At 36.1% G+C, this 27,261-nt stretch overlaps 1 protein-coding gene across 3 annotated transcripts in view; it reads right to left on the bottom strand.

Moving 5' to 3' along the window:
* Nucleotides 1–59: 59 nt before the first annotated feature.
* The window catches only part of LOC126456891 (serine/threonine-protein kinase mig-15), a 330,660-nt gene continuing 303,458 nt past the window's right edge, over nt 60–27,261 (bottom strand). For all 3 annotated transcript variants that reach the window (XM_050092726.1, XM_050092727.1, XM_050092728.1), the window contains 2 exons: nt 20,109–20,297; nt 60–5,312 (listed from right to left, as the gene is read on the bottom strand). In XM_050092726.1, coding sequence (XP_049948683.1) covers nt 5,229–5,312; nt 20,109–20,297 — 273 coding nt within the window. In that variant the 3' untranslated portion in view covers nt 60–5,228. The remainder of the gene's footprint in view (nt 5,313–20,108; nt 20,298–27,261) is intronic.

Below are 27,261 nucleotides of genomic sequence, written 5' to 3'. Positions count from 1 at the left end.
CATGAAATTGAATTTTCAATGTCAGTACAAATTATCACAATGAAATTAAGGAAACACCATTAGTAAACAGTAAAATCATTTATTCTTTTGTCCTTCAGAGGTATAAAAAGCAATGACTACAGATTCCATTCATACATGCATGAAAATTTGCACTGCCCTTCATTTAGCAAAATACAAAAGGAATTATTTTCTGCAAAACTGAACACTTAACTTCAAATCATCCCAACATTTTCTTTTAACAATACAGTTACAAATAAAACAATACAACTTCTGTATAACAATTAGCATAATGCAATAGATCAGGATCATCGCTGATCTCCTGAACATAGCATTGATATTTGGTTGGTTCGGGTGAACTGCCTGAATGATACAATTTTTTGCAGTTTTGTTCTGTATTTCTGAAAGTTTCACTTGAGAAATGAAATTCCATTAATTTCAGATCTGTGAAAATTCTGATTTTTATGTTGACTTGCTGGTTTTACAAATGAGGACCAGTGACTACTCCTACAAACCCAATGAAAAACTGAAAGTAATAATCCACTATTAGACCTGCTTAAAGTAACTTATGACATTTATAAAGATAGGCTTTTTATTTTAATTTCTAAGATTTCGTTCTTTAATGGAATATTCAGATAATGGCAGCATAACAAATAGTTCTATTACGGTAGACAGAACTTTAATATTGATAATTTTAAGTTACAGGAAATGTAAACAAAGTAGCTCTGAGTCATTCACCATATAGAAAAGATTAATCAGGAATGTACCCAGAACCAAATCCATTCAGAAACATGTCATCATATTATTTGTTATCACTATAATGAGAATTCCTGGATGAAAACAACTACAAAAAATTGCAGGCAACTCTTCACCAGCGGGTGAAACTTGCCTGTCTTCATTTTGTTTGTCAGTTATGACACATTTGTAGTCTTTTGTAAATAAGTCTACAATACAGAGATTAGAGAATGTAAGAATTCAACAAAAGAAAGTGGCTTGCAGAGAAGTCACTGTTGTTCACATTTGTCCAGGCATGTATACAAAACTAACACTTAGAAAAAAGAGTTTAATTAATAAATTTTCCTTGAATACTGTGAAGAAAGGGCTTTTCAGTGTAGGCAGATGTGTAGCTTATACGTGAATGAGAAAGAAAGGAAAGACACACTGTGGAAGAATAAAGATATATCATCATGTTAACAAGAAAAGTGTCAGATATCCTTGCACTCTTTTTCCAACCATCGTATGTTGCAGACTCAATTAATAACAATTACAATATGATTAAAAAATAATTGTATTCTGGCAGTGTCTTACATTTTTAGACCAATCTGAACACAGAAGTTCTTGAATCTTCACTTGAATTTGTTGAGGAGGACATAAGATGTTATGAGATTTTTTACCTTCATAACATGTTACTAAACACAAGATTTAAACTTCTGTGTTCCTTTCTATGATCCTTATGATTCAAAGAGAAAACTTTACACGACTCTTTTAGTTTTCATGCTGCTTCACAGTTGCTCTGTTTCAAACCATGTATTTTTAGCAATATAAGAAAGTAATAAATTACAGAATACACAAATACTGGTGAAGACAAGACAGTGTTGTTATTAACAGAAATAGAAAATTAAAAGCTACTGATGTGTGTCTTCAATTGATGCTCTACACTTACAGCCCATTACAGAAATGCTAAATGAATTTTGTGTAGTATTTAACTTTTTTAACTAAAAATAAATGTATCAATTGTTGGGATAGAAGTCTTACTACACACCTCCAAGATCTATAATACCGTTGCACTTTTGTTCACAGCTGGTGCATCTGAATTATGAAAAGTCACAAATGAACTTTTGTTCTCAACAGTCACTTGTCCTCTGAAACAGAACAAGTTGGCACGCACATGTGATATCTCTCTCTCTCTCTCTCTCACACACACACACACACACACACACACACACACACACACACACATTCTGCTTATCATTCACTTAAATATTTAACTTTTAAAAAATCTATTAATACAAAGTTTCATTGCTAATTCTTCCTATTTCCCTAGGAGAATATATTTATTTATGTAATATATACATATACATATATATGCTCTATAGTAAAATGGAATATTTAAAATATCTGTTACAATAATTAAAAACATCTTTGGAAATAATCCACAAGACAAAGACAAAAAGCACCTACCGACGAAAAATAAGAAATACTTATAACTGCAACAAGTGTTTACAAAAAGAGCAGAAATCAAAACATCATACTGCAACAGAAGATTTAAATCTATTACTTAAGCAATAAATAACAATGGGTGGACTAGCACAGCAGCACCATAGCAAAACTGCTGCTACATACACTATAGCAGGCAGAATTCTCAGAAATATCTGCACAGTTTTCTTCTGTTGAATTTTATTTTATAGTCATGACTTTGTTTACAAGGAAACTAAAGAGACTGGATTTTCATCAAAGGAAAACAATGAGCTCCATATGTGACGAAGTGGAGAATTGTTTTGTGCACATAGCAGCAGTTTTGATTTTAAAACCATATGGGCTGTTCACACATGCAAGCCGCTATTTTATATCCATTTCTGTCCAGTCACACATGACATGAAACAGAGCAATAAAACAACCTAATGTACTTCCACGTCCTGAAATAATTCTAATATCAAAGTTGACAAAATAAAATAAATTTACGTGACACATCCCCTCTCCTGTACTCATGACTACTTTGAATGGAGGCAGCAATGAAGTGAATCTGGCTGTAAGGGACGTATATGTTTCTGCTACAGATAATATTGTGTGTCAATGTGAATCAATCTTTAAAAAGTTAAGTAGTAAATGCGATTTTTTTTACAATATAATATGTAATTAACAAGTCTTTTAAGGTCTGTGAAGCCTGTGGGAGTCACAGTAAACTACAAAGAAGTGCAACAAACAGAAAAGTATTCACAAAAATAGAACTGTTTGGATGGCGAAGTATGTCTCCCATGCCCTAACAATGCTGGAAAAAATTTACGTTGTCGTTACAAAAGCAGGGCGAAAATCAACACAAAAAAAAGAGTTTACTTTTTAAATGTATTTGCTTATAGAAACAAATAAATTAAATTACTGCACGAGTACAAGAAAGGTGTTTATTTCATATCAACGGCAACCACGAAATCAAATAGACAAAGCAAAATCTGAAAACAGTTTTCGTGTTTTGTAACTGCTGAATGGATACAACTGTAAAACGTTACGATTGCTGGTTTCAAAATGAAGTACTAATCAAATAAAAAATGCAGTACAGATGTTATAAAGCATGTTATCAAAATATATATATTATCACAGTCAGTCATCATCAAAAGCTAAACCTACATATGTAAACAGCTCAAAACAGGTGCCTGTTAGTACCAAACTAAATTTATTTTCTCCCAAACTGTTCTTGTTCTTCAGATATGACGTCGTTACAGTATAAAATAAATTCACTATATGGAAAGTGGTACTTAATATGAATACTGAATGTTCAATTCCATAAAAAAGGAAATATCAAAGATGAAATATTAACAACAGTTCAGTTTGGGTAATAAAAACAAAATTTATCTTCAATACACAGTGCTTCAAAAGCTGCATTAATCCAAATTACTTTTATAAACAGTACAAAACCTGAAACTGCAAATTTAAAGGGCTGCACAGAACAACATAAACAGACTAAAGTTTAATTAGATTTCCAGAAGCTTTTGGTTTCATTAATAATGTGAAGCATTAATCCCCAGAGCAATGTGGAGCAGGGGCAATGTTACAATACATGCCCATATTGTATTTTAGCTTATACCAGAACAGTCTTTTAATTTGCACCAGTAAAAAAATCTTTATGTCACAAATTTCTGTTTTGTTTACAACAGTAAGATTATAGTTTTTTAAAAAAAAGTCCTTTACAGATCTTTAAAGTTATTATATTAATAAGGCAATAGCAACCACAATGAGAGCCACAATCACTGGAAGCACCAAACTTACAGTATTACTATACTGATTTGATATTAACATAAAAACAACTAAAATTACAATCTTGTGGTCCTCAAAACCGATCATCAATGTTACAATATCTCATTCATAAAATGTAAACAATGGTGACAAACTGCTTCAAACTATAAAACATAAATGCTGTTATCTAACTGTACTACTATCATCAATAAATTTGCATATAAAAAACCCCCACTGTGATTGCTATAATTTAGTACGCATTCATTACAAACTGTGGTGAATATGAGCCTTTTTTTTTTAATTATTATTTTATATAAATGACTGCAGTTTGAGCGTAAAAATGTTTAATGGTAGGCAATATATACCTTTAATATTCCCTCCAGTACTAACATGATCAAAATGAATGGAGGAAAAAAATCACAGACATAGATTCTAATTTAAAAATATTGTGGGGTTTCTCATACTATCAAAACATGAACAACCCACTGACTACATAACAAGTTTCTCAAAGCTGAATGATCAGCCTTCACCTGACAACAAGTGCTGGCACAGAATACAACCTTCAAGGGATGCCTGACAAACTTGGATGTACTAAGTTAACTACACTAATTCACTTGTTACTCAACAACACAATGAACAGCTGCTTAATTTACAACTCAACTATTATTGCTGAAGAATTTATGCAGCAATGGAATTAGGTGTAGAAAGATAATATTAAAATTTCGAAAAGAGAGCTTTTTCAAGCAAGGTCAGGAAAAGGCACAAATAAGTCATATTTGCTATTCAACAATTTGTACTCTAGTCAACTTCATTTTTCATGGTAAAGTTTTTCAAAATCTGTATCGAGAGGCAAGTACATCTCCTGCCATTGGAGAAAGGTGCACAACTTTTTTTTCTTTTTTTTAGAATGTACATTCACAGAACAAAATAGGAAGGAAATAATGGTCCTTTAAGTACTTATTATGCACGTTTGTTCATTAAGAAATGGAATAAGCACTAAGTGAGTATCAGTGAAACTTATTTCATCATTCATTGACCAACACCTTTTTCTTTTTTTATAATTCTACTTTGTACCTACACTATTCTACAGCCGTTCAACAGTCTTTTGGATATTTTGAAAATAAATAATCATGTCATTAGGCAAGTAATGCATGAATGGTCATTTTCCTGAGCACTGTTTCTTTACCTCAGGAAGCAGCATCCAATTTTGATCATGCATCCCTTATGCAGGATAAGATTTGGTGTTTTGAGTATTTTATAACAGTTGCCACTAATAAAAACTATCACCAATTAGCCATACCAGGCTTGTTCAGTGTCATGAAATAGATCTGGCAAGATGACCCTCCTTTTGCTGACGAGAAGAACACCTGCAATAAAGATTAATACCATATAACTAATCTCTCTGTGAATCAAGAATGTCACATTTCTGAGCTGAATGTTAAAGAATGTTTGCAAAGTTTTCTGACTATGCTGTTAGACAAAAATAGCACACACCTGAAAGTATGATCTGTTGGCTGTTATCTGCCACACATTGATCTAATTACAGCAAAAGAGGCCATACAACTTCTATTAACATTTTATTACTGGTAAAGATGAAAAATATTTAAAACAAGATTAATTACATTCTCTATTCTTTCTGAAACAAATTGAAAGTGGCTTTAGAATTGTGCATACGTGTGTGTGTGTGTGTGTGTGTGGGGGGGGGGGGGGGGCGGCATATGTTAAGACTGCACGTAGTAGACTTCAGTACTGTAAAGCAGGTCTCACTTCGTCCATACACCAGGTGATTATCCATCATTATGGTGTAAAGTTACAATATACTTAGTTGGTATTGAACTCTTTCTTTCATCTTTTTTCTACGTCTGTTTGTCTACTGTTTCGTGATGATACTATACACCAGGTGCTTATCCATCATTATGGTGTAAAGTTACAATATACTTAGTTGGTATTGAACTCTTTCTTTCATCTTTTTTCTACGTCTGTTTGTCTACTGTTTCGTGATGATACTATTTGTGTGTTGTTTCATTGTCAAAAACATGCACATCAAAGATTTACTTTCAGTATTAGAATAAGAATCCTTAAACAAGGGAGGTACACTGTAGGAGCATATATGGACACATATTTTTTTTATCTTTTTTATGTAATGAGAACACATGCAAACAGATGACAGTGCATCATTGCAGTACTGTGAAGAAGCAACCAGTACATTGTTCTGACACCAGTAGTCAGGTGTGTAACATACACAGGCAACAACTATTAAGTTTAACCCTTTGTGTTTCACTGTGAAACCACTTTTTGCTGCATTGTATCCCTTTGTGGCATAGGTGACTCACTGTGAAACCACCGTCTCACCCTTCTTTGTAGCACACTCTAGCGGATATTTGATGAACTAACTCAATAAATATTGAGAGAGCAGCGCTGTGAGCAGGAACTGGCATTCAGCGCGTTTTACGTGCAAATCCGACATATTGTGATTCAGACACGTTTGTTTTGTGTTATTCAGATGCTGTGCTTTATTCAATGTAAGTAAAATTTTTCTACACGCTACGACATATATTCTAGATTGAAAATATGTCTAAAGTTTGAATATAGCACATTACTTGAAACAATGAGAAGAACAAATGTTGGTGGTTTCGCTATGCTAATATTATACCTTTACCGTACAAAGCTTCTATTCTTATATACAATAAGTTATTTAACTTTCACTGCTATTTAGATGGATAAAAAATACTTCTTGGCAGAATTAGATGAGGCTACTGTCTACAACCTACATTTTGAGGATATTCCAAGCGATTTGTCAGAATCTGAAGAGGATGAAGATGGTAATCTGGAAGGTATTACTCAGGTCCTTGGACAGGAAGCCCCCACGCTCCTACCTTCTTTAGCAGCTGAGAAAGAAGTTTCTGAAGCTCCAGCTGATGTCAGTGAACTACTTCCTTCCGCCCAAGACTTCACAGAACCAAAGTGGGCACGTGAGTTCAGTGATTATGATCATGTAAATTTTGTGAAGGAAACTGGGCCTTCGTCCAATTTTGATAGTCTTTCTTCCTCAGTTGACTTTTTCCTTGAACTTTTCACGAATCAGACATTGGAGGAAATACTGTATCAGACAAATTTATATGCTATGCCAAAGGGTGGTGGCATCAATCCCTACCCTACAAATATAGATGAGATGAATGTGTTTTTAGGTATTAATTTACTTATGGGTGTAAAAGCACAACCTAGTTTTAGGGATTACTGGTCATCTTTCCCAGCATTGCGGGATGAATACAATGCCCAATGAATGCCACTGAATATATTCGTGTGTTTCCTTTCTAATTTACATGTAAATGGGAATGAAAAACAACCACAGAGGGGATTGGCAGATGACAAACTATATAAACGATGACCATTGCTAAATTCTCTCTCCACAACCTACAAAAATTGTTACAAGCCATCTAAGAAACAAAGCATTGATGAGTCAATGATTAAGTTCAAAGGGCGATCATTTATGAAAGTGTATAGGCCACAGAAACCCATAAAAAGGGGTTACAAAGTGTGGGTAAGGGCACATGAAATGGGGTATATTTGTGAGTTTCAAATCTACACAGGGAGAAATGGAACCCAGGTAGAAAAGGACCTAGGTGGAAGAGTTGTTACTGATTTGACAAGATCAATGGAAGGTCAGGGTTATGAAATCTACGTAGATAACTATTTTACATTAGTACCATTGTTTAACAACCTTCTATTAGATAAAATATATGCCTGTGGCACAATTAAAAGCGTCAGGAAATACTTGCCAAAAGATTTTAAATCTGATAAATGTTATACTTGTGGGAGGAACTGGGAGGGAGTAACCTGCACTAAATGGATGGACAAAAAACTTGTTCTTTTTCTCTCAAACTTCCATACTCCAAACCAAGAAGCCACAGTGAACCGAAGAAAAAAAGATGGCTCTCAGGAAGCAATAAAATATCTGAAAGTCATATGTGACTACAATACTTTAATGGGTTATGATGACAAAGCAGACATGCTCAAATCAACTTAGGAATTAGACAGGAAAAGCAAGTAGTGGTGGCGCAGAATATTTTTCCATTTCTTGGATGTCACTGTCGTGAATGCCTATGTCATACATAAAATAAAAATTGAAGTAACACCACTGAAAATAAAAGATTTTAAGATATTAGTTGTTGAGGGTCTGTTTGTGCAAGGCAGTATTTCTCCTGGCAGGAAAAGGGAGAGCAATTTCCCGTCCATCATCATCTAAGAAGACATTTGGAATGAAAGTCTCTGTGGATAAAAGACAATCTGATGAACTGCATATTCCTGTTCACAGCAAATCGAAATGCAGTGCAAATTGTAGTTCAAAAAAGGAGTCTCATAGGACCAGATGGTCATGCACAGTATGTGATGTCGGATTGTGCCTAACAGATAAAAAAAAAAAAAAAAAAAAACTGTTTTTTTGGAGTATCATGAAAAGTAGATAACAAGTGTTGTATGTAATGTACTTCGAAATTTTGCATTAAAGAAAAAAAATTTTTTTGGGACCTCAGTTTATAAAAAAATATGTATGAAAGAAAATGTAACATTAGTGTAATAAAATATTGAAAACTAAAAATTAGTGGATTTCTGAAAGACGTTGAACAACCCCTTGTGTCACAGTGGTTTCATGTGTAACCAGTCGTTTATCAGTGGAATATTTCCCGAATGGCTGAAATATGCTGAAGTTAAGCCTCTGTTTAAGAAGGGAGATAAAGAAATAGCATCAAATTTCCGTCCAATTTCACTGTTGCCAGCATTCTCAAAAATTTTCGAAAAAGTAATGTACAGTCGTCTTTATAACCATCTTATCTCAAATAACATACTGTCAAAGTCACAGTTTGGATTTCTAAAAGGTTCTGATATTGAGAAGGCTATCTACACTTACAGTGAAAATGTACTTAATTCATTAGACAAAAAATTGCAGGCAACTGGTATATTTTGTGATCTGTCAAAGGCATTTGACTGTGTAAATCACAATATCCTTTTAAGTAAACTAGAATATTATAGTGTAACAGGAAATGCTGCAAAATGGTTCAAATCTTATATCTCTGGCAGGAAACAAAGGGTGTTATTAGGAAAGAGACATGTATCAAGCTATCAGGCATCATCCAACTGGGAACTAATTACATGTGGGGTCCCACAAGGTTCCATTTTGGGGCCCTTACTTTTTCTTGTGTATATCAATGACCTTTCATCAGTAACATTACCAGATGCCAAGTTTGTTTTGTTTGCTGATGATACAAACATTGCAATAAATAGCAAATCAAGTGTAGTCTTAGAAAGATCAGCCAATAAAATATTTGTAGACATTAATCACTGGTTCCTAGCCAATTCTTTGTCACTAAACTTTGAAAAAACACACTACATGCAGTTCAGAACTTGTAAGGGGTGTCCCAAGAGTATATGTCTAACATATGATGACAAGAAGATAGAAGAAGTGGACGGTGTTAAATTCTTGGGATTACAGCTTGATAATAAATTCAACTGGGAGGAGCACACCACAGAACTGCTGAAGCGTCTTAACAAATCTCTGTTTGCAATGCGAATTTTGTCAGACATAGGGGATATAAAAATGAAAAAGCTGGCATACTATGCTTACTTTCATTCCATAATGTCATATGGGATTATTTTCTGGGGTAATTCATCAAGCCAAGCTAAAGTTTTCCGGGCACAAAAACGTGCAGTAAGAATTATATGTGGTGTGAACTCAAGAACATCCTGCAGAAGCCTGTTTAGGGAACTAGGGATACTAACTACAGCTTCCCAATATATTTATTCCTTAATGAAATTTGTCATTAAAAATATATCACTTTTTCAAACCAACAGCTCAATTCATGGAATCAATACTAGAAATAAGAATAATCTTCACAAGGATTTAAAGTCACTTAGTCTTGTACAAAAAGGTGTGCATTATTCAGGAACACACATTTTCAATAACTTGTCAGCAGCCATAAAAAGCTTAACAACCAATGAAATTCAGTTTAAGAGAAGCCTAAAGGATTTATTGGTGGCCAACTCCTTCTACTCCATTGATGAATTTCTGAGGAAAACCAACTGATTTGTATATAAGTACAACATAACTTCTGCACAATTTCAGTGCAGTAATGTGTTCACTGAAAATTTGTGTGTGTGTGTGTGTGTGTGTAAGTATAATCTAACTTCTGCACCATTTCAGTGCAGTAATGTGTTCATTGTAAATAAGTATTACAGTAGTTGTATTACATGTTTCTTACCTTATAAATAAATATAAAACTTTTTTATTTTAAATTCAGTGCAATAGTATTTGTAAAATGACTCTTAGTGTTCATTAAAAAATGACGATCATTCCACTTGGGACCTGTGGAATGGTACATTAGCTTATTTGTTTTAGTTTAAATATTTGTCATGTATTGTTGTTTTTCTGACATGTTCCACATCCTGGAGGACCTCCTCACTACGGATCAATTGGAATGAAAGTAAATCTAATCTAATCTAAGTGAAACCACCTATGTAAATTTTTTATAAAAATTGAAAATTTTTTAAAAAAAATTTGTATTGTGCTCCAGTAATGCAATAAAGAAGAATAATATCAAATTTCAGTGCATATCAAGTCCAAAAGTATTTGTGTGACTTAAAGGGTTAAGAAGACATAGCATCTTGGAAGATTTCATCACTATCCGATGTTGACAATTTAATCTTTTGTAAAGACAGCCTCTATGTGATTTTTTTAAACACCAGACATACTGTATCTCTCACTCTCTCTTGTTTGTGAGCTGTAACTAGGGTAAGATGTACCTGCTACGAGATCAATATTGTACTTACGGACTGACTGAACTGTAAAACTTTGTATAAAATAACATTTGTGAGAGAATTATTAGAAACTAAACGGTTTTGTAATGAATGATTGAGTGTAAATGTAAAATTTCTTTATAGTTCCTGAGTTTGCAATTAAAAAAATATTTTCATTCTTACTTGGGGGTAGAAACTTTTCAACCCTGCAATAGTTGCATGCGGACTGACAGTCCGCACAAACTTATTTTTTCCTTTCTCTTTAACCTTTTTAGGTCAAGGAATCACATGACTCGAGTACCTTCCAGCAATCAACAGTACTACGTTACTCCTTTGTTTCATTTGGATTAGAGCTGTGATGGTGGAATGGTCAACAATTGTGGACCGACATTCTCGTGCGAACAATGGCATTTGATATGATTTTTGCTATTCTCTTTTGAAGGTACAGTAAGACAGAAGCCATTACAGTAACAAAGTTTATTGTCAAGGATTTCTATTATTGCAGTGTTACTTTCTATTAGTTACATTGTATTGTTAGGTACAGGTTAGTTAATTGTTCTGTTTATATAGGGTGTTACAAAAAGGTACAGTCAAACTTTCAGGAAACATTCCTCACACACTAAGAAAGAAAATATGTTATGTGGACATGTGTCCGGAAACGCTTACTTTCCATGTTAGAGCTCATTTTATTACTTCTCTTCTAATCACATTAATCATGGAATGGAAACACACAGCAACAGAACGTACCAGCGTGACTTCAAACACTTTGATACAGGAAATGTTCAAATTGTCCTCCGTTAGCGAGGATACATGCATCCACCCTCCGTCGCATGGAATCCCTGATGCGCTCATGCAGCCCTGGAGAATGGCGTATTGTATCACAGCCGTCCACAATATGAGCACGAAGAGTCTCTGCATTAGGTACCGGGGTTGCGTAGACAAGAGCTTTCAAATGCCCCCATAAATGAAAGCCAAGAGGGTTGAGGTCAGGAGAGCGTGGAGGCCATGGAATTGGTCCACCTTTACCAATTCATCGGTCACCGAATCTGTTGTTGAGAAGCGTACGAACACTTCGACTGAAATGTGCAGGAGCTCCATCGTGCATGAACCACATGTTGTGTCGTACTTGTAAAGGCACACGTTCTAGCAGCACAGGTAGAGTATCCCGTATGAAATCATGGCGGTGAATCGAGGAAGTACAGTACATACTGACGAAACTAAAATGAGCTCTAACATGGAAATTAAGCGTTTCTGGACACATGTTCACATAACGTATTTTCTTTATTTGTGTATGAGGAATGTTTCCTGAAAGTTTAGCCATATCTTTTTGTAACACCCTTTTTTTTTTTGCGAGATGGAATTGACACTTGGATACACGAAGCCAAGTGAGCCTCCAGAGTGTTCAAATATGTTTGCGTCACATATTCCTAAGAAAGGTAAAAACCGTTTTTAGTTGTATCCAGTCTCTACCATAATGACACTGTTCACGATGAGATGGGCAAAGCAGATATGGTAAGTGTATACTACAAGATGAAAGGAAATATAGACATATGTGACAAGCTGCATGCTGTTTACAATTGTGCAAGACACACTCTCCAATGACCTATGGTCATATTTTATTTCCTACTGACAGTTGAAGGTAACCTATGAGCTCTTCAGTAATTCATGCTGTTAATAACACAGACAGCTGCACTCAATGAAGAGATTTGCTGCACTTCTTGTCTTATCAGTTTGTTTCGCAAGCGCCAGTCCAAGCTGCCATTAAAATTTACACATACTAAATTATATATTCACAATATTTTGTTGATTTTTAATCATAAATCTATGTTTATCTAGATACGTACTGACAGTCTACAGTGATTACTAATAGCACACAAAAAATGGTGTGATTATTGCAGGGTTAATCCTGCTGAAATAAGTCATTGGTTAATTAAGTTATCTAGAAGTGATGCCTCCACACTTGTAGTTTCAACTGACATACAGACAAAGGAAAAGTACTGTACTACTATTTTTCTCATCAAAAATTATTTCCGTCAACAGGACAAAAGCCGGGTTAACCGGAGTATTCCATTTAGTCTTTGTAGGTACTCCTACAGATGAATCTGGGCTGGCAGAACATTGCCTCAACAGAAGAGGTAAGCCGAAGCTTTTTTTTTTTTGTTTTTTTAATCCAAACTCTCTTACCATCATGATCTACCAATGCCCATCCAAAACATTTTGAAATATGTGCTACACACATTAGATGCTTTACTTACAAGATTATCTGGATACATTTTCAGTTAACTTCATCACAATACGTTGGCACATTAATAATTTGGTTGCCATGGCAATGAATATTAATAGTGATATTTCTCTTACTCACTTTACCCAACTTGATACAAGACCACATGCTAATTTTTTAAATTTATTATTCTAGGCACTGCGTAAGATTTTTCAGTCAATCTTACACTGGGGACTGATGACCTTTCCAAACTTCCTTGAACTATCACTCTTCTTCCCTGATGAAGACACTAATACTCCCAAAAGTTAACTTTTTTTTTTTACTTTTAAGTCTTTGTTTAACTACTTATAATTGCACCTTATGAAGGTATGTACTGACCAGCGATTCTGTCTCCTTGTAAACAAGACCCCTGGAGTAGACATTCTCCTAGAATTATTGAGTTCCTAGTGAGAGTCAGCCATGACGAAACTATTCCACCTGGCATGGAAGATGTACAAGACACGCAAAATACCATCAGATTTCCAAATGCATGTAACAATTCCAATTCCAAAGAAAGCAGGTGTGAATATTAATGAACTATCAGTTTAATTAGTCATGGTTGCACAATACTAACAAACTATTTACAGAACAATGGCAACACTGGTGAAATCAGACCTGGAGATGAAAGTTTGGAAATGTAATAACACGAGGCAACAGCAACCCTATGACTTAGCTTGGAGATAGGTGGAAGCAAGGCAAACTTATGTTTACAGCAATGCAGATTTACAGAAATGTTTTGGAGTGTTGAGTGCAATTCACTCTTCAAGCATAGGTAAAATACTGCAAATGAATGGTTACTTACAACTTTACATAAACCAGCTTGTCATTAAAAGAGCTGAAGGATATTGGAAACCAAGAAGAAAGTTGTGGAGGGAATTAAAGTTCAAAGAAAAGAAACAAAAGCTGGAGTTTGCAGAAGACACACTAATTCTGTCAGCAATGGTAAAGGACTTGGAAGAGAAGTTGAATGGAATTGATTCATAAGAAGTTGTAACATTAATATCAGCGTAAGTAAAATACGGGTAATGGACTGTAGTCGAATTAAATCACGCATGGCTGAAGGAACAAGTTTTATTATTTGACAGACGGGATACAAAATACAATCTGACATTAACTACAAAAGTGTAGAAACATCTGTTAACATCAAATATTAATTTAAATGTTATGAGGTCTTTTCTGAAGTTGGAAGTCTAGATTTTAGTATTATACAGAAGTGAAAGTGGACCACAAAACAGTTCAGACACAAAGAGAATAGAAGCTTCTGAAGTGTGGCACTACTGGGACTGCTGAAGATCAGATCAGATAACTAGTGAGGAGGTGGTGAATTGAATTCAGGAAAAAAATTGTGTAACAACTTTAGTAAAAGAAGGTATCAATTAAGAGGACACATCCTGAGACAGCAAAGAATTGTCAATTTCATAATGGAGGGAAGTGTGAAACGTAAAACTGTAGAGGAAGACAACTGTAAGCAGATTCATATGGATGTAGCTGGCATAGGTTGCGCAGCGTTGGAGAAGCTATATTAGCATAGAGAGCTGCATCAAACCAGTTTCTAGACCGAAGATCATTACAACACTTCACTTATCTACTGGTATTGGGTCCACTGACCTCAACAAAGCTTGGCACAGTTTAATGGCATCATTCAAGAGTGACAAAAGAGTTGCGCATTATATGTGACAACAAACATTACCTTAGTATTGTGGAAATAAAACAGTAATGCTCAAAGAAAGTGGATTCTGGTTCATTACTAGTTCCAAAAGAAAATATTCTGAATTTTGGGATAGTAAAATATGTTCCCATGAACATTACAATGATGGCTGCTGTATGATCAAGTTCAGAAAATGTGCCACTACTAGGAAAAATTCATCTGAAAGAGCTACAATTATGCTACATCCCCCAAAAAATTCATCTCTGTACTAGATTGCACCCACCATGGCTTTACTCAGATCTATTACTATCCACATACAGGTGGGGTACAGAAGCCATTGGCCCAATTTGTTTTCCACTAATCAGAAAACATCCCCAGTGCACCATAAATAAACTAAAATTTTATCATTTCTCTACAACTTTATCGTATATAATTAGAAATTTTAAAACTAAAGAAATCGATGAAATGTATGAGGAGATAAAAGAAATTATTCAAATAGTGAAGGGAGACGAAAATTTAATAGTCATGGGTGACTGGAATTCAAGCGTAGGAAAAGGAAGAGAAGGAAACATAGTAGGTGAATATGGATTGGGGCTAAGAAATGAAACAGGAAGCCGTCTGGTAGAATTTTGCACAGAGCATAACTTAATCATAGCTAACACTTGGTTTAAGAATCATGAAAGAAGGTTGTATACATGGAAGAACACTGGAGATACTAAAAGGTATCAGATAGATTATATAATGGTAAGACAGAGATTTAGGAACCAGGTTTTAAATTGTAAGACATTTCAAGGGGCAGATGTGGACTCTGACCACAATCTATTGGTTATGAACTATAGATTAAAACTGAAGAAATTGCAAAAAGGTGGGAATTTAAGGAGATGGGACCTGGATAAACTGAAAGAACCAGAGGTTGTACAGAGTTTCAGGGAGAGCATAAGGGAACAACTGACAGGAATGGGGGAAAGAAATACAGTAGAAGAAGAATGGGTAACTTTGAGGGATGAAATAGTGAAAGCAGGAGAGGATCAAATAGGTAAAAAGACGAGGGCTAGTAGAAACCCTTGGGTAACAGAAGAGATATTGAATTTAATTGATGAAAGGAGAAAATATAAAAATGCAGTAAATGAAGCAGGCAAAAAGGAATACAAACGTATCAAAAATGAGATCGACAGGGAGTGCAACATGGCTAAGCAGGGATGGCTAGAGGACAAATGTAAGGATGTAGAGGCTTATCTCACTAGGGGTAAGATAGATACTGCGTATAGGAAAATTAAAGAGACCTTTGGAGAAAGGAGAACCACTTGTATGAATATCAAGAGCTTTGATGGAAACCCAGTTCTAAGCAAAGAAGGGAAAGCAAAAAGGTGGAAGGAGCATATAGAGGGACTATACTTGACGACAATATTATGGAAATGGAAGAGGATGTAGATGAAGATGAAATGGGAGATATGATACTGCGTGAAGAGTTTGACAGAGCACTGAAAGACCTAAGTCGAAACAAGGCCCCTGGAGTAGACAACATTCCATTAGAACTACTGACGGCTTTGGGAGAGCCAGTCCTGACAAAACTCTACCATCTGGTGAGCAAGATGTATGAGACAGGCGAAATACCCTCAGACTTCAAGAAGAATATAATAATTCCAATCCCAAAGAAAGCTGGTGTTGACAGATGTGAAAATTACCGAACTATCAGTTTAATAAGTCACAGCTGCAAAATACTAACGTGAATTCTTTACAGACGAATGGAAAAACTGATAGAAGCCGACCTCGGGGAAGATCAGTTTGGATTCCGTAGAAATGTTGGAACACATGAGGTAATACTGACCATACGACTTATCTTAGAAGAAAGATTAAGGAAAGGCAAACATACGTTCCTAGCATTTGTAGACTTAGAGAAAGCTTTTGACAATGTTGACTGGAACACTCTCTTTCAAATTCTAAAGGTGGCAGGGGTAAAATTCAGGGAGCGAAAGGCTATTTACAATTTGTACAGAAACCAGATGGCAGTTATGAGAGTCAAGGGGTATGAAAGGGAAGCAGTGGTTGGGAAGGGAGTGAGACAGGGTTGTAGCCTATCCCCGATGTTATTCAATCTGTATATTAAGCAAGCAATAAAGGAAACAAAAGAAAAGTTCGGAGTAGGGATTAAAATCCATGGAGAAGGAATAAAAACTTTGAGGTTCGCTGATGACATTGTAATTCTGTCAGAGACAGCAAAGGACTTGGAAGAGCAGTTGAACGGAATGGACAGTGTCTTGAAAGGTGGATATAAGATGAACATCAACAAAAGCAAAACTAGGATAATGGAATGTAGTCGAATTAAGTCGGGTGATGCTGAGGGAATTAGATTCGGAAATGAGGCACTTAAAATAGTAAAGGAGTTTTGCTATTTGGGGAGCAAAATAACTGATGATGGTCGAAGTAGAGAGGATATAAAAAGTAGACTGGCAATGGCAAGGAAAGCGTTTCTGAAGAAGAGAAATTTGTTAACATCGAGTATAGATTTAAGTGTCAGGAAGTTGTTTCTGTAAGTATTTGTATGGAGTGTAGCCATGTATGGAAGTGAAACGTGGACGATAAATAGTTCAGACAAGAAGAGAATAGAAGCTTTCGAAATGTGGTGCTACAGAAGAATGCTGAAGATTAGATGGGTAGACCACATAACTAATGAGGAGGTATTGAATAGAATTGGGGAGAAGAGAAGCTTGTAGCACAACTTGACTAGAAGAAGGGATCGGTTGGTAGGACATGTTTTGAGACATGGAGGGATCACCAATTTAGTATTGGAGGGCAGTGTGGAGGGTAAAAATCGTAGAGAGAGACCAAGAGATGAATACACTAAGCAGATTCAGAAGGATGTAGGCTGCAGTAGGTACTGGGAGATGAAGAAGCTTGCACAGGATAGAGTAACATGGAGAGCTGCATCAAACCAGTCTCAGGACTGAAGACCACAACAACAACACATACTAACAAGTCCAGAAATCACCCATCTAGCTTTTATTTTAACTTTGCACATAACTGGTTCATAATACATCTGCACACCACCATCATGGGATTCCCAGAGGATTGAAAGATCTTTCCTGCACTGATGAGTCAGAGGACAAGGTGGGACTCCCAACAGCAGGTTATGAGCACATCTAGAATGACATGAGGCAATGTGTCCCTTTGCCAATTTAACACCTTTAGGCAGAAGGTAGAAGTTTTCTCGCACAAGGGATGTTTGCATATGATCAAATTGGGCTTGTTATGTCTGAAATCATCTCTCAGTGAATGATAAGGAACCGATTGCTCAATCATATGGATATACATTTTTCCACCTAATGCATTTCACATGTGTCCTTCAATCTTACCTCAGGCAATGCCTCATCCAGTCACTTTCAAAATGCCCCAGAATAATTTGAGGAACACTTTATGGATTTGACACTGACTGCCTGTGGCATTTTTTCAGTCCTGTTGAACAAATCTCTGATTCCACTTATTGAAATGTACCGTATTTATTCGAATCTAAGCCGCACTCGAATCTAAGCCGCACCTGAAAAATGAGACTGGAAATCAAGGAAAAAAAATTTTCCCGAATCTAAGCCACACCTGAAATTCGAGACTCAAAATTCAAGGAGAGAGAAAAGTTTTGGACCGCACCTCCAAATCGAAACAAAGTTGGTCCATTGTAACATGAGACACAATTTAGGTCGAATGGACTAAGATACAGCTACAGTAGTTTGGTTCGAGTCGTAAGCTTAACAGTTAAGATTTACCAAGTAGCCATTGCTATGTGTCAGGCATTCCGTACGTATTTATACATGCTTTGTCTGGTTTGAATCGATTGCTTATTTTGTTTTGATCTGATAAGTGCCGTTATCTTTGTTATACGTGTTTACGTCACTCTAAACTGAAAATGCATTATTGTATTGTGTCATGCATTGTTTGTCGTATTCTGATAATGTGTGTTTACGACCTGTCGCCGCTCGCGGCATGGCTTGCTTTTGAGCGCGCTACCGCGGCTGAACAATAAAAAAAAGGGAGGAATTGTCTCATAAGCGAAACAATGGCAAGAGACTGCTATTTGTTGTTACTTACACTGCTTTCTTTGATAATGATCAACAAGAACCAAATAATAGACTGCTTATGACAGAAGATGTTCTGAACGAGAGTTTAGTGAAAAATTTTCTCTGTTTGAAAATCTTTGCGGACACCTCTTTAGTACATTACACTACATTCTGCACAGAAATTGAGTGTCATCTTAGATTTAAAAATCTAGTCAGTTGCCATGCTTCGTTTCAGACTGTATCACTATTCAACATAAGAATAATACGAATATAAACATGACATGATATGTATATTCTTCCGCGTTTGCTATTGTCTCACTCTAGTTTTGTAGATTATTAGGCATGCAGGATTTAAATGAGACAGCAGCAAACACGAAAGAATATATGGCATAATGTTTACATTCTTCTACCTTTTATTTTAATTTATTTTCTGACGCAGAGGTTTTGGCGTCAGTATTTATCTTTGTGCCTGCAAAGCATGCCTGTGTAGCGTTGCATATATTCGACGGAAGAAGTTACTTGTGGCGGCACCTACCAACATTTTTCAGAACTTCCGTTTACTTTGCACTCGATTCTAAGCTGCAGGCAGTTTTTTGGATTACAAAAACTGGAAAAAAAGTGCGGCTTGGATTCGAGTAAATACGGTACATGCCACAGAGCCAGCTCTGACCATTCTCCTTGAATTGTGGTTGAGTGATTATGGATCAGGATGGTCCCAACAGTTTTGTGGATTCCTGCGAGTTTATGATACATCCCTACTGAGATCAGGACAAACATTCTGCAATGTAGTTGGACAGGTAATAAAAAATCTACTCACCAACATGCAGAAGCAGAAAACACATATAAAAATGCAGAAATGTACAAGCATTCTGGGCCCGTGGCTCCTTGTCCTGCAGAAAGGTTGCTGGGTAAGGAATAGGGGTGAAGGAGGTTTAAGAAATGGGGAGAGTTTGGAAAATTTGCCCAGGACCCCAGGTCGGAGGAGACTGACCAGGTGAGATGAAGAGGAAAGACTTCAGAACCAGTCTTTCCGTCTCATCCCATCCAGTAAGGGTTCCCTGACCCCAGGTTATGGGCAACTTTTTGGAACTCTCACCATTTTTTAAACCTCACCCATCCTTTCCTTCACCCCTCTTCCTTTCCCTTCAAACCTTCTGCCAGAAGGAGTAACGGGGTTGGAAAGTTTGCAAATTTATATACATTTATATGTGTGTTCTGCTGCCACCGCTTGGTGGGTAGACTTTTATCTCTCCAATTACATTGACTTTTCAAAAATTTATTACTTTCCTTGATAAATTCTGCAAAGTAGATAGCTCTAATTCAGTGTGTGTGTGTGTGTGTGTGTGTGTGTGTGTGTGTGTGTCAATGTTCTTTGTTTACCTTATCTAATGGTTAAAATCGCAGGTAAACTTCTTACCTTGTCATTCCTTTCACAGAGGAACTTCAACCTCTGAGCCTTTTTATGCATAAAGACACCATCCAGGTGACCAGTTTCAACACTTCTAATTTCTATTGCTTTATTTCCCCAGCCCATTATTTGGCCAGTTCCTATATATGCAACAGATGTAGGCATCTCTCCCCACTGCAACACAATGTTCTTGGACACCTGAAAATTTAGAACATTGGAAATAAACAAACAAATTATACAGATGATGTACATGCAAGTGTCTGTGCCTGCTAAAAAGGAGTATGAAATTACTGCTAATTAATTTTTTTCAAGCAATCAAATTTTGTGCAGGCATAAGAAAATAAGCTACATTAAAAACTTTAACTTCAGTGTCTTTTAATTTCTCTGGTTTTTAACTTGACAGGTGTGAGTAAGAACAATATGAAACACAATGGATTCTAGAACCATGTCATGAAATGAAACAGGCAACACTGTTCTTGTTGCTTGCTACACAAAGAAACACAAAACCATGGCTTGAATGCAAGTAATGCTTAGCAAGTACTTGTATGTTACTGAAAATGAGTGAATGAGTTTTGTGCGTGGCTAAAAAAGTTTAATACAGAAATAATGCACAGTCCTCAATAACTCTTGATACTTCCAAATATTGGTTCCACTGGTATATAAAAGGGTTGGTGTAAGCCCCTATAAATGTATCATGGTGGTGTGCTTCATATCTGTCTCAGCTGTGACTGTAGACTTCTTTACTAATTCAAACAGACTGAACTGCTGGCTTCCTCTGGAACTATTCTGAGTCACACACATCCTTCGCACTGCACTAATCAGACAATCAGTAACCTTCACTTCATATAACTGAAATATCTGGAAAGTAATTATTCAGAAATCAGCACTAAATACATGTCTAACAAAGGGCATCCCTGAGAGCTTACTGCATCACATTTATGAACTTCAATGAAAACTATGGTAACAGAAATTCCTTAGTGGACTATGTAACAACCCTTAACACCAACTTCTCTAAATTAGACAGATGGGAATTGTTCTTTTAACACACCCTTTAATCCTGTAATCCTCCTGGTCTCAAATTCCATCAGCCACTGTCCCATACCCACCTCAACCTCTGTCCCTATGACTCCCAGTTCCCTCACTCTGCACTCACACCCTCCTTTCTGCAGTGTCCTCTCTTTCTCCATTTTCTCTATCCCTTCCCATGCATATGTGCCCATGTATCAGGCACCTTTCTGTACTAAAGTTAGCCTCCAAAAGTCTTTGTAGAGATTGTGAATCAACTGTCAAAAAAATACCAAATTTTTTTGAAGGATACTGTAGAGCATCAAATAGAATTGTTACTACAGTAAAAGCTCATTAATCTGACATCTGACAGTCTGGTACGTTTAATAATCCAGCACCGTTTCATATATTCAATGTTTTACAGGCGTTCAGTGGAATTCAATCATACTTGGCCGTGGTCAAGAATTTCAAGTCATGTAGTCAGTTATCTGTCAGACAGCTTTTTTCATGCACCAATTATATACACTGTTTAAAAATGGTGTTTTAAAGTTTACTCATGATTAGTGATGTTCTATGTTGCAATTACAGTAGTGATGTGTGTTACGGAAATGTTTTTTCAATCAAGTATCTATCAAAATAAAGTGGAAGTGAAATGTAAACATGTTATGCTTACAATAAAAGACCTTGCGTCATTAATTGGATTGAGAAAGTTGAGAAAAGTTTGCCTTACAGACAGTTGCAGTAAAGAGACACTGAATCACAATAAACATTAAAAAGGCTAATTTTGATCAGTTGGATGAAATTTTATACAAGTGGTTCTGTACCAAAAGGCCTGAAGGAAAACTTGTCACTGGGTCTATGATTACCGAAAAACATGAACAGTTCTGTGATGACTCGGGGTTGTCAGAATTTGAGTATGTATTTTCTTACAGTTGGCTTTGCCAATTCAAAACTCATTATGGAATATAGAAAGCCGACATAGCTGGGAAGTTACGAATGGAGGACCAAAATGCAGCTGAAGAATACAAAGAAACTTTGTGAAATTTGATTAAACAGTATTACTTAACTGCTAGTCAAATCTACAATGCCTATGAAACGGGACTACTTTGGTATTGTTCGCGTGGTTCAACTATGGCATCTAAAGATGAAAAGTGTGCAAAGGCTTTTTAAAAGAAACAAGGACAGGTTGTAAGTTTTGTCACATTCAAATGTCTCAGGTGATGACAAGTAGACTGCTTATGTTATTTGCAAGTACAAGAAGCCAAGACAGGGTGTTTACATGGACAAGGAAAATAAATTCCCGGATTTTTCCTGTTTAAAAAATATACTTTTTCCCAGGCGAAAATACACTTTTTCCATGCTAAGTGACAGAAGGTTTTCAGTAAATTTTTCCTTTGTAGCTGTAAAACTTATCAATCCTTTGAATGGTTAACGTTTTATACTGCCATAGAACTTCCTGGGAAAAAAAAGGAAGAGAAGTTTTAGAAAGACTTTCGATGAAAAAAAAGGAGAGAATTTTGGAAAGATCTTTGATGTGCAGCAACATATATGCTGCATATTTTCATGTTACGAAAGTATAAACTCGAATTGCCCTTAAACACAGCACATTAGTTTCTGGAGTCAGCCAATAATAAGATCACTGATACGTAGTGCAAACACACAAAGAGGAAAAGTTAATGGATTAGATTAATATACAAAGTATAGCTACAAAAAAAGCTAAGCTTTCACATATAATATTGGTCTCGAAGATTAATAAGCTACAAGAGAAGCTAACCTTTCACATGTAATATTGATCTTTATTTGGATGTGTTATACTTTAAGATACCTCACACAAATATGTCAGTAACTTTAAAAAAATGACATAAATGTCTGGTCTTCTTGGCTCAAAATTCTTGTAAGTGGCTGGTCCTCAAAGTGTTCACTTTTAAATGCTCTGGGATTTAAGAAATTTGTCCCACTTTCTCACATGTAACATGATTCATCCTGCATAAAATGAAATTTACTTTGAAAGCAATGTTTTTCGAATTACCGTTCGCAATATTATCCCAAGTTCGATTTAGCAGTTTCTAGAGAGTGCCAGAAAACTAGAATTATTGGGCGTGCACAGCTGCAGTGGTGTAGGAAGCCCTCATGTTTGTATGTATAAAGCACTACGAGAGCTTACATTATGCCATAAAGGAAACAGGACATCAGATGATACTCCAAAAGCATCGGAATTTAGTAAATCATACTAAAATGCATAACTCGACGTAAAGTGCACATTGGTTTTTCCAGATTCGCAATGAAGTAGGTCTTATCTGGTATTAAGATTTTCAGTGTGGTTTTTGGGATGTAAATTTTCTTAGAGTACCAGTACTGTACTATCTCATATTTGGTTCTTTATTACGGCATAATGTGATACATGGCAGAAGATGAAAATGTGACTTGAAATTCAGCGAACAGTTGGAACTAGCCAATACTGTGGAACTAAACACTTTGTTTCAAATAAACTGATTGCCTCAGTGGAAAGATTAATGAAGTCAAATTTCTTTAGCAAACTGACAAAAATAACTTCATTCTTCTGCAAGGGGATTCATGCTTGACTGCTAATAACTTGGAAATAAAATATAATCAGAAAACTGAAACTAATAATATATTTAGCACTCTGTAATTATGTGAATGTATTATAATTCACTTGACAGCTCCTGGCCGCAGAAATCTGTTTTGTTTTCATTTGACGTGGGAGCTGTAAACGAAAAGGAAACAGCGAAATCACTTAACGCAAACAGGAGTCAGGTAGAGACTAACCCCCTCCCCACTACAACTCAGACAATTCTGCGCGTGCCAATCTGGCAGCTAGGGCGTGCGAGAAAAATTTTTCTCGTTAGCATCTAGCTGCTTGCTGCTAATGCCGATACAGTTAGTTTATTGTTACGAAGTATTAATCTTCGCCCTAAGGCCTTTGACATATTTTTGCTGTTTGCAGACGCTTGTGCAAGCACGGTGTTTTGTTGCTGTAAACAGCACATTTCCTTTGCCACTAAAGTTTTATTTTTTTCCCCTCTTGTTTATATTTTATTGCTGCAGTATCATTCTCCAGTAGCAGGATACAGTAACATTCTTTGCTAGAGAACCATTTCTTACCAGTCAAAATTACAAAAATTTAACTAAAAGCTAAAATAATGAAAAATTTCCGGAATTCCGAAAAAATTTCCGGGTTTTTCTCGGTTTTCTCCCGAATGAAAAAATTCCCAGGTTTTTCCCGGATTTCCCAGCTCGTATACACCCTGCAAGAGCTTTTAAAGGTGTTTTAAATTTTCCTGTAATTTATGGAGCTCATTTCAAAGCATAGATGACTTCAGAATTGTTTAAGAACTGGTTTTCCATAATTCTGTATCGTCTGTGAGAGAGAATTAAAATAAATAAATAAATTAGTTTCCTGTAACAGAGCAGGGTTGTACTGTTACTAGACAACTGCTTTGGTGTGGAATACAGTTAAGGCTGCTACTCTTCAGAAGTCTTGGCATAAACTTTGGCCAAAAGCCTATCAAGAGGAACAGACTCTACTACTCCAATAGAAAATAATGCTGTTGTGAAACTGTTAGATGTTGCTGAAAATGAAATAATAAATTTGCTGCGAAGTGAAGTTTTGGACTGGATAGACAATGACAATAAAGAAAATGTAGTCGAAGAATTATCAGACAAACTGATAGCAAAAAGAATGATAGCGCCACAATAAGAACTTCACACTAGATATTGAATCTAATAAAGCAGCACAGGTTGACACACAAACTCAATACCTCACTTGCCTGGAATGAAAAAACTACCATTATTGATATATTTACACGATTTGCTGATAGCAGTAAATCAAATCAACACTGTAGAACTTGTAAATTTGTACATACATAACGAGTTTTGAAGAAAAAATTAGACAAACAAACACACACACACACACACACACACACACACACCACACACACACACACACACAGAAATTCTGTATGTACTGTAGTACATGTACAGTGCTGTACTATAGTACACTACTCTAGTGTCCTCAACTTCACATAAAATTACATTACAGGATGTGAGCAATAAGGTTTTTCATTTGTTCTCGAAAATGTTGTTTTACACAGTATTATAAATTTTTTATCGCTTTAATGGAAACAATGACTGTATGATAAACAGTCACAGGCTGGCAACCCATTGTTTAACTTGCATCTCACACTCGGAACACTTATTTTCAGATAACGCTCAGTAAGGAGACATTTTCAGTAGTCATATACTGCCATGTCTTCAACTGTACAAGATTTTTATTCTTAAAGCACTTGAGTTCGCACAAAAAAGGATTCTGTAACTCTTAAGTGAATAGAAATATGATGATAAACTTGTCTCTTCATTTATAAATTGCCTATACATAGAAGGTTTGATAGGTATGGTAAATTTCCATGAAAGTATGGAATATTTTTGTTGTGCCCTCATGGTTGGTAAGCCTGAGGATCATGTAAGGAATTTCAACAATGTACAGTATCTGCAGTCTGAATTCATCAGCGTGGTAACTGGAATTGAAAATGGAGAAAACTTGAGTTTTGTGCTGTTATCAAACATTTTCATTTGGGCGTTTAAACTGCTACATGAATCAAAACAGAATTGGATGAAGTTCACACAGACACAGCACCATCATTGAAGATCGTTTATTTTTGGATTAATGAATTTAAATGTGGCTGGACAAGACAAATCATGCCCCAGCTGTCCAACTGAGATCACCACAAAGGAAACCATTGACAAAATTCACGAAATGATAGCACAAGACAGTAGAATAAAAATCTGAGAGACTGCTGTTGGTATCTCAACTGAGAGAAAGCATACCATATTTACTCGAATCTAAGCCGCACTCGAATATAAGGCGCACGTGAAAAATGAGACTCAAAATCAAGGAAAAAAAAATTTTCCCGAATATAAGCCGCACCTGAAATTTGAGACTCCAAATTCAAGGGGAGAGAAAAGTTTTAGGCTGCATCTTCAAATCAAAACAAAGTTGGTCCATTGTAATATGAGACATAATTTAGGTCAAATGAATGACGATACAGCTACAGTAGTTTGGTTCGAGTCGTTAAGCTTAGCAGTTAAGCTTTACCAGGTAGCCATTGCTATGCGTCAGGTGCTCCGTCCGTATTTATACAGGTACCCTTCCTTTTTCACGTGGTTCGTCTGGTTTGAATTGATTGCTTATAAAAATGCAGTAAATGAAGCAGTCAAAAAGGAATACAAACATCTCAAAAATGAGATCGACAGGAAGTGCAAAATGGCTAAGCAGGGATGGCTTGAGGACAAATGTACGGATGTAGAGACATATCTCACTAGGGGTAAGATAGATACTGCTTACAGGGAAATTTAAAGACACTTTTGGAGAAGAAGAGAACCACCTGTATGAATATCAAGAGCTCAGATGGAAACCCAGTTCTAAGCAAAGAAGAGAAAGCAGAAAGATGGAAGGAGTATATAAAGGGTCTGAACAAGGGTGATGTACTTGAGGACAATATTATGGAAATGGAAGAGGATGTTGATGGAGATGAAATGGGAGATATGATACTGTGCGAAGAGTTTGACAAAGCACTGAAAGACCTAAGTCGAAACAAGGCCCTGGGAGTAGACAACATTCCATTAGAACTACTGATAGCCTTGGGAAAGTCAGCCCTGACAAAATTTTACCATCTGGTGAGCAAGATGTATGAGACAGGCGAAATACCCTCAGACTTCAAGAAGAATATAATAATTCCGACCCCAAAGAAAGCAGATGTTGACAGATGTGAAAATTACCGAACTATCAGTTTAATAAGCCACAGCTGCAAAATACTAACAGGAATTCTTTGCAGAAGAATGGAAAACCTGTTAGAAGCCAACCTCGGAGAAGATCAGTTTGGATTCCGTAGAAATGTTGGAACACGTGAGGTAGTACTGACTCTATGACTTATCTTAGAAAATAGATTAAGGAAAGGCAAATCTATATTTCTAGCATTTGTAGACTGAGAGAAAGCTTTTGACAATGTGGACTGGAATACTCTCTTTCAAATTCTGAAGGTGGCAGGGGCAAAATACAGGGAGCGAAAGGCTATTTACAATTTCTACAAAAATCAGATGGCAGTTATAAGAGTTGAGGGGCATGAAAGGGAAGCAGTGG

The sequence above is a fragment of the Schistocerca serialis genome, chromosome 2 (genome assembly GCF_023864345.2).
Source record: "Schistocerca serialis cubense isolate TAMUIC-IGC-003099 chromosome 2, iqSchSeri2.2, whole genome shotgun sequence".
In the NCBI taxonomy this organism is placed as follows: domain Eukaryota; kingdom Metazoa; phylum Arthropoda; class Insecta; order Orthoptera; family Acrididae; genus Schistocerca; species Schistocerca serialis.
This window is presented reverse-complemented; position numbering and strand designations above follow the sequence as displayed.